At 40.0% G+C, this 16,834-nt stretch overlaps 1 protein-coding gene across 1 annotated transcript in view; it reads left to right on the top strand.

The window, feature by feature from the left end:
* The window catches only part of LOC132817324 (contactin-associated protein-like 5), a 1,293,865-nt gene that overhangs the window by 1,148,445 nt on the left and 128,586 nt on the right, over positions 1 to 16,834 (top strand). The window contains exon 19 of the mRNA XM_060827734.1: positions 3,571 to 3,795. Within this exon, the coding sequence (XP_060683717.1) occupies positions 3,571 to 3,795 (225 nt within the window). The remainder of the gene's footprint in view (positions 1 to 3,570; positions 3,796 to 16,834) is intronic.

Here is a 16,834-nt window from a genome sequence, read left to right as displayed (position 1 = left end):
TAGACAATAGTCTTGCTAATTCATGGCTTTTGGCCAATACTTTCAATGAGTTTGACTAGCCTACTAGATCTATACAAGAACGTATAATGTTGTTTGTTCATGTTATAAATAGGCCACAGTTGGTTCACCCTTCACTTACAGAGTATGTCAGTCTTCAAAGCAACTTGTGCCTATGTAGCTCCTCAATATAATAATGTGTTCTGTAGGAAGTTTCCAGGAGCCTTATAAACAACAAGTTTGACACTGAGATACAAAAGGAATTATATTGTCTCTTCAATGGGTCAGATTTAAGCAGGATTTTAAAGAAGAAAGGCAGAGAGTTGATGGATTGTAGTGAGGAAATTTCAGGACTTGGAGCTTAGGCAACAAAGAGTACAACCTAAAACAGCCTTCATTACATATTTTTTGAGTGATGACCCATAAAAAATAGCTCCATTCATTATCTTGAGAGGCTATCAATCTATAACCTTCCACATCGAGCCACTTCTGTAATAAGTTCATGGACATTCCCCTGGTATCTGCAAGACACCATGGAGATATGGTACAGTGGCCAATGATCAGAAGTGGTAGGCAAATGAATGACACTGACATTGTGGTTAATGTTACAATAGAGTGTCAGTGGAATGATGAATGGTACTTCCTCATTTGGTGGAACTTGAATGTCTCCTTAGTCTTCTGCGAGGGACAGAATTTTCTTTTCATAGTGGGTACGGAATCGATCATTCACTTCAGTTATTTTTATCTTGTCCTTATTTCAAACGATTGTGGAAGTGTAAAACTCCAGTGATCTGGTGGAAGCTTTATTTACTTGTAAAAGTAAAGGTAATGATGCCATAATCCTACTGGACTATAGGACTACTCTTTCATTAGAAAGAGTTGACTGATGATGGTTTAACCTGAGTGTCACTACACTTCAGGCAAGGGGAGAAGTTGAGAGGGAGATTCCTGCCTGGTAAGCTCAGCTGTTGGGAAATTGAACCACACTGTTGGTATCATTCTGCATCACAAACCAGCATCCAGCCAACTGAGGTAACTATTCCCCTTGGACTTGTACTCTTAGTTAAATGTGGAGGTTCTATGAACGAAATAGGAATAAAATACCAACAACATGAACTTAGTCATCAAATAAATTGAACATCAAGAAGTTTCTTTCACGGTATTGGGCAGATCATTATTAACTTCCCATTCATTGGAGATCATGTTAAGGAGATGGTGATCTGTTTTCTTAAAGTGCATTCTAAGACGCACCCACATTTCAGGAAGTGGTTCCAGTATTTTGATTCAGTAACAATGAAAGGATGGCAATAAAGTTCCATGCCATAAAAGCTGAGTGACTTCAATGCGAATCAGCAAGTTCTGGTGTTCCCATATGTTTGTTGTTCTTGTCCTTCTAGGCTGTACTGGTTTGGAAGATGATGTAAAAGAAGCCACTTATCCTTGAGTAGGGATTTGGAGATAGAAAAGGGCAAAAGGGATGGAGGCAGTATTGGAGGAAGAGAAGAAGGGACAGGGGTTGGAAATAATCAGTAAGAAGACTCGTTTTTCTTACCATCCTTCCATATGTGAGTTTACAGACACAACAGATTTTGAGATGAATCTTTAGCTGGCGAGTATCCACTAACAACAACAACTTGTATTTATAACTAACTTTAAAACATCAAAAGGCACAAATCAGACAAGTATTTGATACAGAACCATAGCAGGAGGAACCATGAACAATGACTAAAATAAGAGACAACAAGACAGAGTTTTAAAGAAGGTCAGAGAGGTGGAACACTTTTGTGAATGAAAGCAGAGGAGAGACAAAAGAGTGAGCGATATCACTGGAAGTTAATTGTTTCATTGAGTTGAAATCCCCAGCTCTTCTCCAAGTATTAACATAGTATCATTTTACCATATCATTATCATTCTCTCATCTTTATCTGAGGGCAGAGAGAACCTCAATTTAACAGTTCATCATTTCTCTCAGTTTTGTACTAAAGTGTCAACCTGGATTATATACTCAAAAATCTCTGAATTCAGACTTGTACTATTATACATACAGCGGTTGGTTACACATCCAACTGCTGAACAGGGCTGATACCAAGGAGGGAGTGGATTCAACACCAGAGGTTCAATCTTTCTTGCACTATAGCAGTAGGAAAATCAAATCTTTATTCTTATACAAGCAGCATATTTTGCACTTTAATAACAGATGACTGTTTTAGAATCACTATAGTGTGGAAGCAGGTTATTCAGCCTATCAAGCCCACACCAACCCTCCAAAAAGCATCCCAACCATCCTATCCCTATATTTCTCATAGCTGACCCACCTAGTCTGCACATCCCTGGATACGGTGGACAATTCAGCTTAGCCAATCCACCTAACCTGCACATATTTGGACTGTGGAAGGAAACCCACGCGGCAGTGAGGGGAATGTGCAAACTCCACACAGGCAATCATCCGAGGATTGAACCCAGGTGCCTGGCGCTGTGAGGCAGTAGTGCTGACCACTGAGCCACTGTCCCACTCCATGCATGCGAGGTTTTACATGGAGGACAACTTCATTGAAGAGATAAAATATATGATTGTCATAATTTTAAGTCTGTGAGAGTATAATAAGAAGAATGCAGTTTGGCCCCTCAAGACTGCTCTACCATTCAATAAGATCATAGCTGATCCGACATTCCTCGGGTCCACTTTCCTGCCTTTTCCCTGGAACAGTTGATCCATCTACTGCACCTTGTATAGTTGCAGTGAGACTTCCCTACTCTTAAACTCCAACACCCCCACCCCGCCCCCCTCTCCCCCCACCCCCGCCACCGCGAAATAAGGGCCAACATTCCATTCGCCTTCCTTATTACCTATATGCTTTTTGTGTTCCATGCACAAGTACCACCCCCGCCAGCTTTCTGCAGTTTTTTTTCCATTTAAATCATATTCTGTTCTTCTGTGTTCCCCTTCCAAAATGAACACCTTCACATTTCCCCACATCATTGGCTATTTTTGAGACCAATACATCTTAGGTATTGCTGACAAAAGGAGCATTTTTGTGCATCTCTTGTTACCTTTAGAAGCAGCAGGGTCTTCTTCATGATTAGCTCTATGGTCTGCTCAGTCACAGAAGAAACCTCATAAGAGTAAATCATCATGGCACAATTCATAACAGGCTAAGGGCAACAGATTTCCTTTCCCAAAGGAAACCAGTGAATCAGTTGGATTTTTACAACAATCTGACAGCTTCATTCTCACTCATACTGATACCTGCTGTCTATTGCCAATTTGTTTTTAATTGAATTCAAATTCTGAACCCTGAACAATTGAATCCAAATCACATTTTGAAGCTGTTTAGATTGCTAGGATGGTAACATACCCATAGAGGTATAAATTGAAAATCTGTCTGACTTATATCTGTGATTCTCACCATTTACATTCATGACACAATTAACTTTCAAAACGAATCATAGTTTGTTAGTTTCCAAATGGAATATTTATCGCATTCAGAAGAAAGGTACCAATTTTACTGGAGACAGTAGTTAATGAAATTGCTGTGTATTCTTACTTACATGACACAATCTCTTTTTTCACAGAGGTTTCTGCTATTTTTGAGGTTGGAGCGTCCCTGATCTACAACTTCCAGGAGTCTTATGGGCTTGCTAAGAATCTAAGTGCGCATTTATCTGCCATCTATATGGACAGGACAATTTCCACAGAGAACACGGCTTTCAGCTTCCGAACGACACATGCACCCAGCATCCTGCTGTACGTGGACAGCTACCATGAGGAGTACTTGGCTGTCATACTCCTCCAAAATGGTAAGATTGAATGAAGTGCAGGTTTCTTCATGCAAAGCTTGAAATGTAATTGTACAATATTAAGTATAAGGCAACAAGTGCCTGTGGGATAAGGCAGCATTGTGATTACGTTACTGGACAAGTATTGCAGAGGTCTAGACCAAGAGCCTCACGGTGGCTTAGTGGTTAGCACTGCTGCCTCAAAGTGCCAGGGACCAGGATTCGGATTCCCGCCTTGGGTGACTGTCTGTGTGGAATTCTTTACTCAGAGAGTGGTAAGTGCGTGGAATGCCCTACCTGCTAATGTAGTCAACTCAGCAACATGAGGAAGATCTAAACAATCCTTAGGTAAGCACATGGATAATTTTACGATAGTGTAGGGGGCGAGCTGAGAATAGTTCACAGGTCAGCGCAACATCGAGGGCTGAAGGGCCTGTTCTGCGCTGCATTGTTCTATGTTCTATGAGTTTGCACATACTCCCCTTGTGTGCTTGGGTTTCCTCCAGGTACTACAGTTTCCTCCCACAGTCCAAAAGATGTGCAGGTTGGGTGAATTGGCCATGCTAAATTGCCCATAGTGTTAGATGCATTAGATTAGAATGGTGCTGGAAAAGCACAGCAGGTCGGCAGCATCCAAGGAGCAGGAAAATCAAAGTTTCGGGCAAAAGCCACTCTAATCTGGACTCTGATTTCCAGCATCTGCAGTCCTCACTTTCACCCTGTTAGATGCATTAGTAGGCGTAAATATAGGTTAGGGGAGTGGGTCTGGGTGAACTTGTTGGGCATGTTTCCATACTGTAGGGAATTAAATCTAATCTAATCTAAAGAATGCAGGTACATGAGTTCATTTTCACCGTGGCAGCTAGAGGATTTACCTCAAGGTAAGCAAACCTGAAAGAGAATCCTTAAAAATCTACTGTCAGTAGTAGGTTCTACAGAGCTACCAGATTGTAATTTAACAGATAGAAATCCATCCTGTTCACTCATGTATTCTGGGGAAGGAAATATATCATTACTGTCTGATCCAGTCTATGCATGACTTCAGACCCAGAGCAATGTGACTGTCATTAATGCTGCTCTCTGAACTGTCCTCACAAGATGCACAGTTGTGCTTCAAGAGGATGACTTCTATTCTGAACCTTGTCATCCCAATTTTGTAAATTATTTAACATTCGAGATTCTAGGCTCTGTTGAAACTCTGATCTGAAACAGTCCAGATGGTTTTCCCCTAGATTTAGATTATTATTGATTATATATTGTACCCCAATATCAGACGATCATAATGCAATCAGGAACAATCAACATTGTTTACTGGAAGGGAAAACCTGTTTGATGAAGATAAAACAACTCTTTCAGGATGTAACAAGCAACATTGGAAAAGAAGAACCTATAGATGTAGTAGAATTGGCCTTCCAAAAGTCATTTGATAAGATGGCTGATTCATCACAGGTTACTGCACAGATAGAAAATTTTATCGGAAGTAATATGTTAACTTACATAATGGTTTGATTAGCTAATAAAAATAGAATAAGGGATAAATGTGTCACTGTTGGCTGTACAAAATGTAACTAATGGATGACTCAGGGAACATTGCTGGCACTTCAACAATTTGTAGTACGTATCAATAAATTGAATGAAGAGCTGGAATATCTGTTGCTAAATTTACTGATGGCATAAAGGTATAGAATCCCTACAGAGTAGATGCAGGCTATTGGGCCCAGTCTGAACAGTATCCCACCCCGTCCCTGTATTTCCCATGGCTCATCCACCTAACCTACACATCCCTGAACATTATGGGGCAATTTAGCATTGCCAATCCATCTAACCTACTCATCTTTGGAATGTGGGAAGAAACCCACACAGACATAGGGAGAATGTGCAGACTCCACACAGACAGTCACCTGAGGATGGATTTGAATGCAGGTCCCCAGTGCTGTGATGCAGCAGTGCTAACCATTGAGGCACCTTACCAACCAAGTAGATAAGCGAGTAAGTTGTAAAGAGAACATACAAAGTCTTCAAAAGAATATGAATAGGCAAAGTGAGTGGACAAAAAATGGCAAATTGTGTAATATATGGGAACTTGTGAAAGTTGCTTTGTTGGGAAGAATAGAAAGGCAGTATGTTTAAATGATAGAGAAATTGCAGAACTCTTCAGAACAGAAAGATCTAGGTGCTGTGGTACATGGATCAAAAATGGATTTCATACTACTTTCATGTGCTGATGTGAAAGCACAAAACAAAAACCATCAGGTTTCAGAATCACACAGGCATGTCTGCTGAGGAGTCTAGAATATTTTGATAAGAGATTTAAAATCAGTTTCGCACATTCAAATATCACTAATAGATTTTGTGTTGTGAATGCATTTTTAATGCAACAATTAATCATGGAGTTCCATTCTGCAAAGATAATTTGACCATTATTCTGACTGCCATTGTGAAACTGTTGGCATGCATTACAATGCTTTTCTGTCTGGAGAAAGTGAAGTAATGTATTTGACAAATGTGTTAGAAAATCATTTTGTTATCTTTTGACTGAGATTTAAACATTTGAGCTAGTATTTGCTTTGAGTGTAGGAAGGAAAATAGAATTTTGTGTTTATTGCAAGAGGAATTGATAAAGATGGAGGGAGGTTCTGTTACAGTTACACAGAGCTCTGGTTGAAACACATCAGTGTTCAGTTTTGCTCTTCTTATTTAAGGATATAATTGCAGTTCAGAGAAGATTCATTCAACCAATTTTGGGATGAAGAGAATATGTTGTGATGAAAAGGTTAGGAGTGTGTCCATTGATGGAACAGGCTCAAAGATCCAAGTGATCTATTTATTCTGTTCCTAATTTATATGTTTGTATAAAACATGAGATCCTGAGGAGACATGAAAGTGTAGATTTTGAGAGAATGCCACCCATTTATTTAGATTTGTGAAACATTTTCTTTTCACTCAGAGGATTGGCGGTTATTAGCATCCTCCCCAGTGAGCAGCAGAGAGGATCAATTGAATCCCCTTCTGGCTGAGTTTAATAGTTTCTTGATTAAAAAGGAAGCCTCAGTTTATAGGGAGTAGAGAGGAGATTAGGCCCTACAATCAGATCACATATAATCAGACAACGATGAGTCACATATAGAAACATACAGTATGGAGCACAACCTTTGGTCCAACTCATTCATGCTGAGCAAGCTTTTCAAACTAAACCAGACCCATTTGCCTGTGTTTGGCCCACATTCCTCTAAACCTTTCCTATTCATGTACCTGTCCAAATGTCTTTTAAATGTTGTAAGTGAACCTACATCTGCCACTTCTCTAGGCAGTTCATTCCACATACGAACCACCATCTGTGAAAAGGCTGCCCCTCAGGTCCCTTGTGAACCTTTCGCCTCTCACCTTAAAATTATGCCCTCTAGTTTTGAACTTCCCTACCCCGGGGAAATGACCTTTACTATTCACCTTATTTATGCCCTTTGTGATTTTATAAACCTCCATAACGTCACCTCTCTACCTCCTACTCTCCAGTGGGAAGCATCCCAGCCTACCCAGCCTCTCCTTATAACTGAAACCTTCCAGTCCTGGCAACAGCCTTGCAAATCATTTCTGAAACCTTTCCAATTTAATAATATCCTTCCTATAGCTGTACACAGTACTCCGTGTGTGGCCTCACCAATGTTCTCTACAACAGCAACATGATGAATTGTCAGTACTTCACTCCTGATACTCAAAAAATAAAAGTAGTAAATAGTGGAAGCATTCAATCTGAAGAATAGGAATTATTTGGCAGTTCTGATGAAGGGTAATCAGATTTCTTTCTGTCTTTAGAGATGCTGCTAGACCTGCTGAGTATGTCGACCATTTTCTGTTTCAGATTTATAGCATCTGAAATATTCTGCTGTGGTATTAATGACACTTTAGAGTTACTGCTGTCATTGGCTTATGGGTTGGATTGGTCAGATTTCCTCAATCAATGGACAGAAAAATATTGTGTCCTAGTCAATATTTAGTCAAATACATGTTAAACTAGAGTCCAAAAGTGTGGCACTGAAAAAACACAGCAAGTCAGGCAGCATCCAAGAAACAGGAGAGTCGACGTTTTGGGCAAAAGCCCTTCATCAAGAAGGTGGAGGTGGGGTGGGGAGCTTCTGGAGCACACACACCAAACAACCCCAGCACACCGTGGCCGACCACTCCAACTCCCCTTCCACTCTGCCAAGGGCATGCAAATCCTGCACCTCCTCCACCGCCAAATCCGAGCCACCCTATAGGAAGAATGCCTCATCTTCTGCCTTGGGACCCTCCAACCACATGACATCAACACCTATTTCACTTGTTTCCTCATCTCCCTTATCCCAGATCCAACCCTCAAACTTGGCACTGTCCTCTTGAACTGTCCTACCTGTCCATCCTCCTTCCCATCTATCCGCTCTACCCTCCACTCTGCCTTACCACCATCATCCCCCACCTTTATCTACCTATTGCGTTCCCAGCTATCTCCCCCCAGCCGCACCCCTCCCTCCTATTTATCTCTCAGCCTCCCCCTACTCCCCCAACATTCTTAATGAAGGGCTTTTGCCTGAAACGTCGATTCTCTTGCTTCTCGGATGCTGCCTGAGCGACTGTGCTCTTCCAGCACCACACTCTCAACTCTGATCTCCAGCATCTGCAGTCCTCACTTCTTCCAAAATGTTAAACCAGCTCATCTATTTTGACTATGTCTCTCTTCATGGGATCTCTTGGTTACAACACAGAACTTTTCTGAATTAAGAACCATAGGGCTAAATCCTCATGCCCTAGAGAGGAAGAGGTGAGGTCAAGAAAGTCAAATAATTTATGATTTTTGACTGTAAATCCAATGCGTTCCCAAAGTGTGTTTGGTACAAAGTCTCCATATATGACCTTTGAAACCACAGTTGCCATTGTGAATGCCATCATACTTTTGAACGTTCTTCCTCAGGCTATTTTCATGTGCTAATATAAGTTTTGAAAGTTCAAAAAAGAACCCAATCAGATTTGCAGTTTCATGACCACAAGGGGATATCTTTGAAGAGTCTGGAATATTTTTATAGATAAGTCTGCAATTAGTTTCACGTATCACTGTTAGAAGCTATAGTATATTGTAGATGTATTTTTAATGTAGCAATTAATCATTGTTCTGTTGTGCAAAGATAAATTTACCATTATTTTGACCACTGTTGTGAAACTGTTGGCATGCATTACAGTACTTTTTCCAATGGAGAAAGTGAAATGATGATGAAACAAATAGCAATAGACTAAGATTTAAATGTTGAGCTACCTTTAACTTTGAAAACTGAATGGCTCAATCATTTAATCTAACAAAACTTAAGTAACTGGTTTTACTCCACCGAGTGACAATCAATTAATTTCAAATGGAAGTGAAAAATAATATCTGGGTGTTTTCCCTTTTAATCGCTTACGTTGTTGACATTTCTAAGAGTTCGTGTTGATATCTGTGTCAACATGAATGTCTGCCTAAGTTTCAAAATGTGCTGAACTCTACATGAGTTGTTGTTCAATGATTTTCTGTTTTTGGTATTCCAACTGAGAAGTATTTTTAAATCCCCTCAGGTGGTCAAACTGCTGTTTATCATTTCAAATGGGCTTGTGGAGGAAAGTATATTCGTGGTGTCAAGTGCCTTTGAATATGACAGTGCTATTAGATTGTTGGATGGTTACTTGTAGTGTTCAATTCAAGAAGTATTCCGAGGTTTGCCCAGAGAAATGACTGAATAAGAAGTTATATGACTGTGCAAGAGGACACAAAGAGGGTATGGGACATCATGGGAATGTAAGAGACATTAAGGCAGCATCTGTGTCATGAGGAGGCACAAGGCAGAATTGAGAGACCATTATACATGAAGATAAAACATCAATCTACAAAATCTAATGTTAGCAGTTTTCTATTTTATATTCTGATTTTTAGCCAGTACCTGAAATGTAGTATTGAGAAAGTATCATGAATCATTATAGAAATACTGAGTGATGATAAACAATCAATAATCAGTAACCGTCTCACCATTAGTAGTGCTTGTTTTCTCATTATCTCCAATTTGGTAATGAATTCTCATACCTTATCCTTTTTGCTTGCACTTGCTCTGCTCTACAGTTGACAAAGCAATTAATGTATTTTTTTCCAAAATGACATAATATTTTTACAATAAGCTTTCAGATCTCTGAAGCAATGTTGTTGGTGTTTACTTTTCCTTTTCAGGTTTCAGATTCAAAGAGTAAGATAAACAAACAGAAGAATCCTTTTCAGTTTTTAGGTTAAATAAGACTACTTCTACCTGGCCAAGTTAACAATTTATGTTTCAGACTTCACCACAAAGATCATTATAGTAATAGTGCACCTGTACAAACCAAGTTTTTTAAAAATATCTTTTTTCATTAAATGCATGTTTTCTCAATTATAAATACAAATAATGTTGATCATCAATGCTTATTCAGATGTGAAGCATGAAGTGATTTATTTTGTTAGGAAAAGTGCAGACTGACAATACAACGAAAGGGTTTAATTCTAAATAGGGTAGAGGAGCAGAGGGATCTGGCTGTGTAGGTGCAAAATTCATTGGAAGTAAGAGGACATCTTGAGAAATACATCCATAAAGCATACCTTACGTTTTGTTAATGAGGCACAGAGTGCAAGGTCAAGGAGGTTATATTCAATAAATAAATAAATCACTGATTCAGGCTCAACTTGAGCATTGTGTCTGCTTCTGAGTGAGACAATTTAGTGAAAATGTAAGTCGAGAATGTGGTGCAGGAAAAGCACAACAGGTCAGGCAGCATCTGAGTGGCAGGAGAATCGACGTTTCGGGTAGAAGCCCTTCATCAGGATGATTCAGGTTTATGCCCAAAACATCAATTCTCCTGCTCCTCGGATGCTGCCTGACCAGCTGTGCTTTTCCAGCACGACATTTTGGACTCTGATCTCCAGCATCTGCAGTCCTCACTTTCTCCTAGTAAAAATGTAAGGACATTAGAGAGAGAGTACAGAAGGAAATCATAAACATGGCTTCAGCTATTTGGAAAGATTGAAGAGACTGGTGCTGTTTTCCATGGAGAAGATTGAAAGGAGATTTGAGAGAGATATTCAACAGCATGAGGGATGTGGACAGGGTTGATAGGGAAAGACTATTTCCATTGGTAGAAGATTCACAGCATAGATTTTAAGTGGTTGGTAAAAGAAGCCATGAAGATATGACTAAAAGTTTGTTCCACACATTGAGTGGCTGTGACCTGGAATACCCAGTTTTATGTTAGATACGAGTACCGTATGAATGGCTAGCCAATACAGCTACTGAATGCCTCTGTTTCTCCCAAGAAACTACAAGCTTCACGAATACTGCTAACATTGTACAAAGACACCAAAAAAAAACAATTTATCAAACAAGGCTTATTAATCAAGGTAAAGACTGAGGAAGGTTGAAAAGCAGGTTCAATAATTAGTTTTTCAGATTTTAGAATTGTAAAGAATGAAAAGAGGCCAGTTAGCAGATTTGCCTCTTGCTGGCATTTTAAATTAATTGTCCAGTTACTTCCACTACACTGTTATCATACAATGCTTCACAGCTTCTTTCCCCTTTTAACTCACCTTTGAAAGCTACCACTGAATCTGCTTCAACCACCGTATCAGTCACTGCACGTCAGACATGATAACTTGCTGCGTAAATGTTTCTCCTCATGCTGGTTAGAATCATAGAGATCCACAGCACAGAGAAAGGACCTTTGATGGGTGATGTTTTTGTGCCCAACTCTTACCCATTCTCTGTATGTTATTGAAGTTCCTTTTCCCTGGCACTAATTTTGAATTCAGAAGAAAATTCCATCATTGAGGACCTTGAGGGGAGCTTCACCTGTATATAACCAGGAACAAAGTTACTGCAATCCAGTCAGTTCTTCTATAACACGCTGATTGTGTTCTTGTGCGACCCTGCATTATAGATAAATCATGCTTGAGAAACAGCGCTCAAAGTATTGGTTCTGTAATCATATTACTGCTAAGACACATTTTAAATTTTCACCTTTGAAAAACAACATCCCCAATTCGTTAATTCCATAACAGCAAGGACGCATTGACAAACACGCGTTTTAGCAGAATGACCAGTATTGTCTTTCTGCTGTACACTGAAATTGTAATTTTTTTTCAAGGACACAGTTATATCACTATTTTCCTTTCAAACTTGCTATATTAATGCTTCATGAATGACCTTGAGTTTGAGAGGTGCAAGCACAGTCTTCACAAGGACAACTCTTCAAGGTTAATGCAGCTTTCTTCCCCAGACATAGCTAGGTAACAATACATTTTGTAGCTCATCTTCCCAATACCTGTAATGACAGAGTCGTATCCAGGGAATTAATTCTCTGTGGGTTTGCAGCCCTTCTGTAAAATATGAAAAGACTTATGGATCACTGAAAATTCTCGTCTTTTGTCTCCAAAACATATGAAATATTAGCAGCCTGTGGCCATGTTTTATTGTTTGCTCTTGGTGGGTTTGTTTCTTTGAATATGTTCTTGGAATCAGAATGTTGATGGCAAGTCCAAGATTTAATACCCGTTCCTTGATTACCTTTGAGAAGGAAAGCTGCCCACTTGAATCACGTCTTGAAAGTTCAATAAATAGGCAGCAGAAGTGAGCCATTCTAAATGAGGTGACAGAAACGGAAGTTGCTGGAAAAGCTCAGCAGGTCTGGCAGCAGCTGTGAAGAGAAACCAGAGTTGATGTTTCGGGTGCAATGACCCTTCCTCCGAAACTCGAAAAGTCTCACAGTTATTGTCGCCCAAGTTCATTTTGCTGTTGGTAGTGGAATGATGAGAGACCTGCACACCATATTTCAGATTCAGATTTGGCATCTTGATGTTTTAATCTTTGCCAATCATTTCCAAATTACGTAATTGAAACAGGGATGCAAATATTGCTTTCCGCTCCAAGTACTAACTTTCACACTGTGAGACAGCACGCGCGTGCGCACACACGCGCGCGCACACACACACACACACTCCACCTTTGTCCTGTACATTCAGAGACAGTGCCTGCGCTCCCATCAGTCCAGGACTGTTCTTGGCAGCACTTTTAATTAGATCACATTTGGACACTCTTCTTTGATGTAATGTTTCTGTCTGCACCTCAAGATCTCCTTCGGATAATCTGATTTTTGGATAATTGGTGTTTGGATAATCAAGATACTAAGAAGTCTTCATGCCCTTTTGAGAGGGTCTTCGATGTCCACTTATGGATCGATCAGGGCTTGATTTCCCTTTTCGATCAAACCCAACTAGGCACTGACGTGTCAATGAGGTGAATGTGAGCACTGCAGATGCTGGAGATTAGAGTCAAGATTAGAGTTGTGCTGGAAAAGCACAGCAGGTTGATGGCAGAGTGATCATTGGGCATGATGCCCAAAATGATGATTTTCCTGCTCCTCGAATACTGCCTGTCCTGCTGTGCTTTTCCACCACCACTCTAATATTGGCATGTTGATGGCAGAGTGATCCTCGGGCATCCATTCCTGGAGGTGTTGGTGGCATGTAGGTCAGTATCCTTCTTCAAATAAGGGTGTGAGGTGACCCCCTTCATCTGGTAAACAACTCAATATTTCCGATTGTTCTGGGGATGGCATTCAGGTCAATTCCATTCCATTCAAATTCAAGTGTATATTGTATTGCCTGTAGCTGCTGGATCAATTGTATATTGTCTATCTGTAGCTGCAGCCAGCTGAATTCTGCAGCATGTTTATTTCAGTGTCTTTGAGCACAGTCTCTTTTGGCTAAAGCTTGCCTCAATTTCCCAGCAAGCCTAATTTATTGTCATCATTTATTGTCCCTCTTTTCATAAGTTCATCATTTTGAGCAGCCCTTCTGGCCACACTGAAGAATAAACACCCATTAACTCAGTCCAGAGGTTGTAGCTAGATCCATTGGGTTTCTCAGGTCTATTTGTTCAACAATTATAGCAAATATCGCTTTTTAAAAATTGCTAAATTCTGCTTTCCAAAATTACTTGCTTATTTGTCAACAGCAAATAGACCTTAATTTCCATTAACCTTTTGACATTTATGTACGAGACAATCACATGAAAAACCCTTTGCAAACTAATAATTACCAAATCTGTTTTCCAGTTCTCACAAACTATAAACGAATGCATGCCCCATGCAGCTGATGTAGAGAGACATAATGGAGACGCATGCTACGCAGAATTGATTGCTTCGGATGTATCACTGAAACAACCATCATGTATTTAGAGATCTGGTGCATCTCCAGAGGATCAAATTATTGAACTCTCAAGTGTACTGCACAGGTGCACAAAATGGGAAAATGTCCTAGGAAGTCAAATATTCAAGATGAGGGACACAAATAGTAAACTAATCGTGAGTGGCTTTGAATGCTCTAATATAAACGACAAACACTGAATGCCCCTAATAGGGATGCAGGCAACAGAATCAAACAAATAAAGCACTCATATTCACCACTTTGCCAGTTATGGTTGGAAACATTACTGGACAGTAATCAACAAGTTCATTTTTTATCGAAAACATAAAATAAAATATTTAAATCAAATCATTTCATGTATAAATGATAGTAAAATTTCTTATGAGTGTATGAACTAAAAACACCAGCAATAATTGCTCATTTAAAATGTGTTCTGGACTTTGTAAAGATTAATCCTTAGCACCTTATGGGAACATCACCTCCTGCAAGTTCCCCTCCAAGCCACTCACCATTCAGACTTGGAAATATATTGCCATTCCTTCACTGTCACTGGGTAAAAGCCGTGGAATTCTCCCCTTAAAGGCATTGTGAATCAGCCTACAGTCTGTAGACTGCAGCGGTTCAAGAAAGCACCTGACCACCATGTGAGGGGCACTTAGGGATGAGCAATAATACTGGCCAAGCCAGCAACTTCCACATCTCAGAAGTGAATATAAACAAGATTATGATGATGTGAACTGTTTCAAAAGAAGGTATAAGGTGAAATTTAACATGTTGCATAAGGAGAGGTCAGGACACTGGTCTGGGAAAAGCTTGAACAATATGCTAGAGCTTAAAGAGTAAGTTAGAGAAGGACAGAGCAAGAGAGAGAGAAGTAGAAAGATATAATAAGAAAATCCCCAAGTTTAGGATTTAAGCACAGCTACCATCAGTGAAACAAAGGAAATTTGTGATAGCCAAAAAAACTAGAATTTGACCTGAGCTGATGCGATTGATTGATTTACTGTCACGTGTACTGAGGTACAATGAAAAACTTTGTTTACGAGCAGTACAGGCAGATTATTGGAAGCAAGGATGGGCAGATCAAAAAGACTGAGACAGGGGCATACAGGTTACATGCGGGAAGATTGCTAGCAAGTGTCCTGGTTGAAGAATTTGTTCTACTATTCACCATATTCACAGTTTTGTATGTGTGTGTTCTGCATATTATTTGTATGTTGTTTATGTGTATTTATTATGTGTATGTGTATTTGAGGTTGCTCATCTGCACATGCAAATATACAAACAAGGGACAAGAGTAAGGAACTTTGAGCTTATTCCACCATTCAATAAGATCACGGCTGAACTGATTTTAACTTCAGTTCTACATTCCTGCATAACATTGATAATCTTTCATCCCGTAGGTAATACGAATCTATCTATCTCTGCCTTCATCATATTTAAAGACTCTTCATCCAATGTCTTTTGAGGAAGGGAACTCCAAACGCTCACAATCGTGTAAAATTACCCAAGTAATGGATAAGGCTTAGGGTGCCCCTGCTGTCACTACCCTTGCATGGACATTTAATAACCACTTCGGGGCTTTTTCCTACCCAGCCTGAACTGGAGTGCTGGCAGGAGGACCTCAGAGCTGGTGACATAGCCCTGCTTAACCTATATTGAAGAGCTCAATCATTAGTTGAACGTTCAGGACAGCCTATGATAGCAATTAGTTATTTCGCCTGAGGCATATGATTAATAAGTTTGTGTTGACATATATCTCTGAATGACATCAAAAATTTAATACCTGTAAATAAAACATTGCACTATTTAGTGCAATTGAGAAGGTTTATTTGTTATGGTCATTAAGATTTACTGCTGCAATTTGGTTAACTGGAGATAATTCATTGGAAATGCCCTCACTCTGCTCCATTTTATCTTTCACGTCTCCTCCATTTCACTCAGCTTTGCTTCCAGTTCGTCTCTCTTTCCTTTCTTTCTATATCCTGCACTCTTCCTTTAACCCTCTTTCTTTCCCTGTTACTATTCATCTTCCTGTGTCCTTTACTGTTTGTCTCATTTTGTTTCTCCCATTATGATATTTTGCTTATTCCCTTCTGTTTTCACCTTCAATCAATTCAGTTTTCTCTCCCTTGCTTCACTTCAATCTCATGCATTCTAGAATCTCAACAGTCCCTTTAATTTTCTACCTGGCTTCCAAGGAATATTAAGGAAAATGAATGTGAGTGAGACTGAAATGGTTTATTGTTGACAGTGTGGTGCTGGAGAAGCACAGCAGGTCAGGCAGCATCTGAGGAATGGAAGAATCAACATTTTGGGCAAAAGACCTTCATCAGGAATGACACTGTGAGCTGAGGAGGGTAGAGAGATAAATGGGAGGGGCGTTGGGCTGGGGGGAAGATAGCTGAGAGTGTCATAGGTACATGGAGGTGGGGGTAATGGTGATTGGTCAGAGAGGCGGGTGGAGTGGATAGGTGGGAAGTAGTTTATTGTTTGGCTGCCAATGGTGGAATGAAGGGAGATTAAAAATAGCAAAAGGAGGCCAAAGTCCAAAGAGTTTTGAGGTAAAGAGGTTTGGTATCAGAGGTTTGCGGAGTCAGGAGGCCTTTAAAGTGGCGATTGGAACCCATTTACAGGACTCTCAATTCCAGCAGGTTTTACGGACGTGTAAGAAAGAGTTACACTGCTGTAACCCGAATGTGGAAGAAGATAGTTTACCCACCCCTCCCCCACAAACCCAACTCACAAAATTGCTTAAGTTGATTTTGTCAGGAAACATGGTTCATGGCACCTCACAGGAGTCACGAATGTAGTCTTGAGTTGAAAAAAGCTAATGAGGCA

This window comes from Hemiscyllium ocellatum, chromosome 7 (genome assembly GCF_020745735.1).
Source record: "Hemiscyllium ocellatum isolate sHemOce1 chromosome 7, sHemOce1.pat.X.cur, whole genome shotgun sequence".
NCBI lineage: Eukaryota > Metazoa > Chordata > Chondrichthyes > Orectolobiformes > Hemiscylliidae > Hemiscyllium > Hemiscyllium ocellatum.
This window is presented reverse-complemented; position numbering and strand designations above follow the sequence as displayed.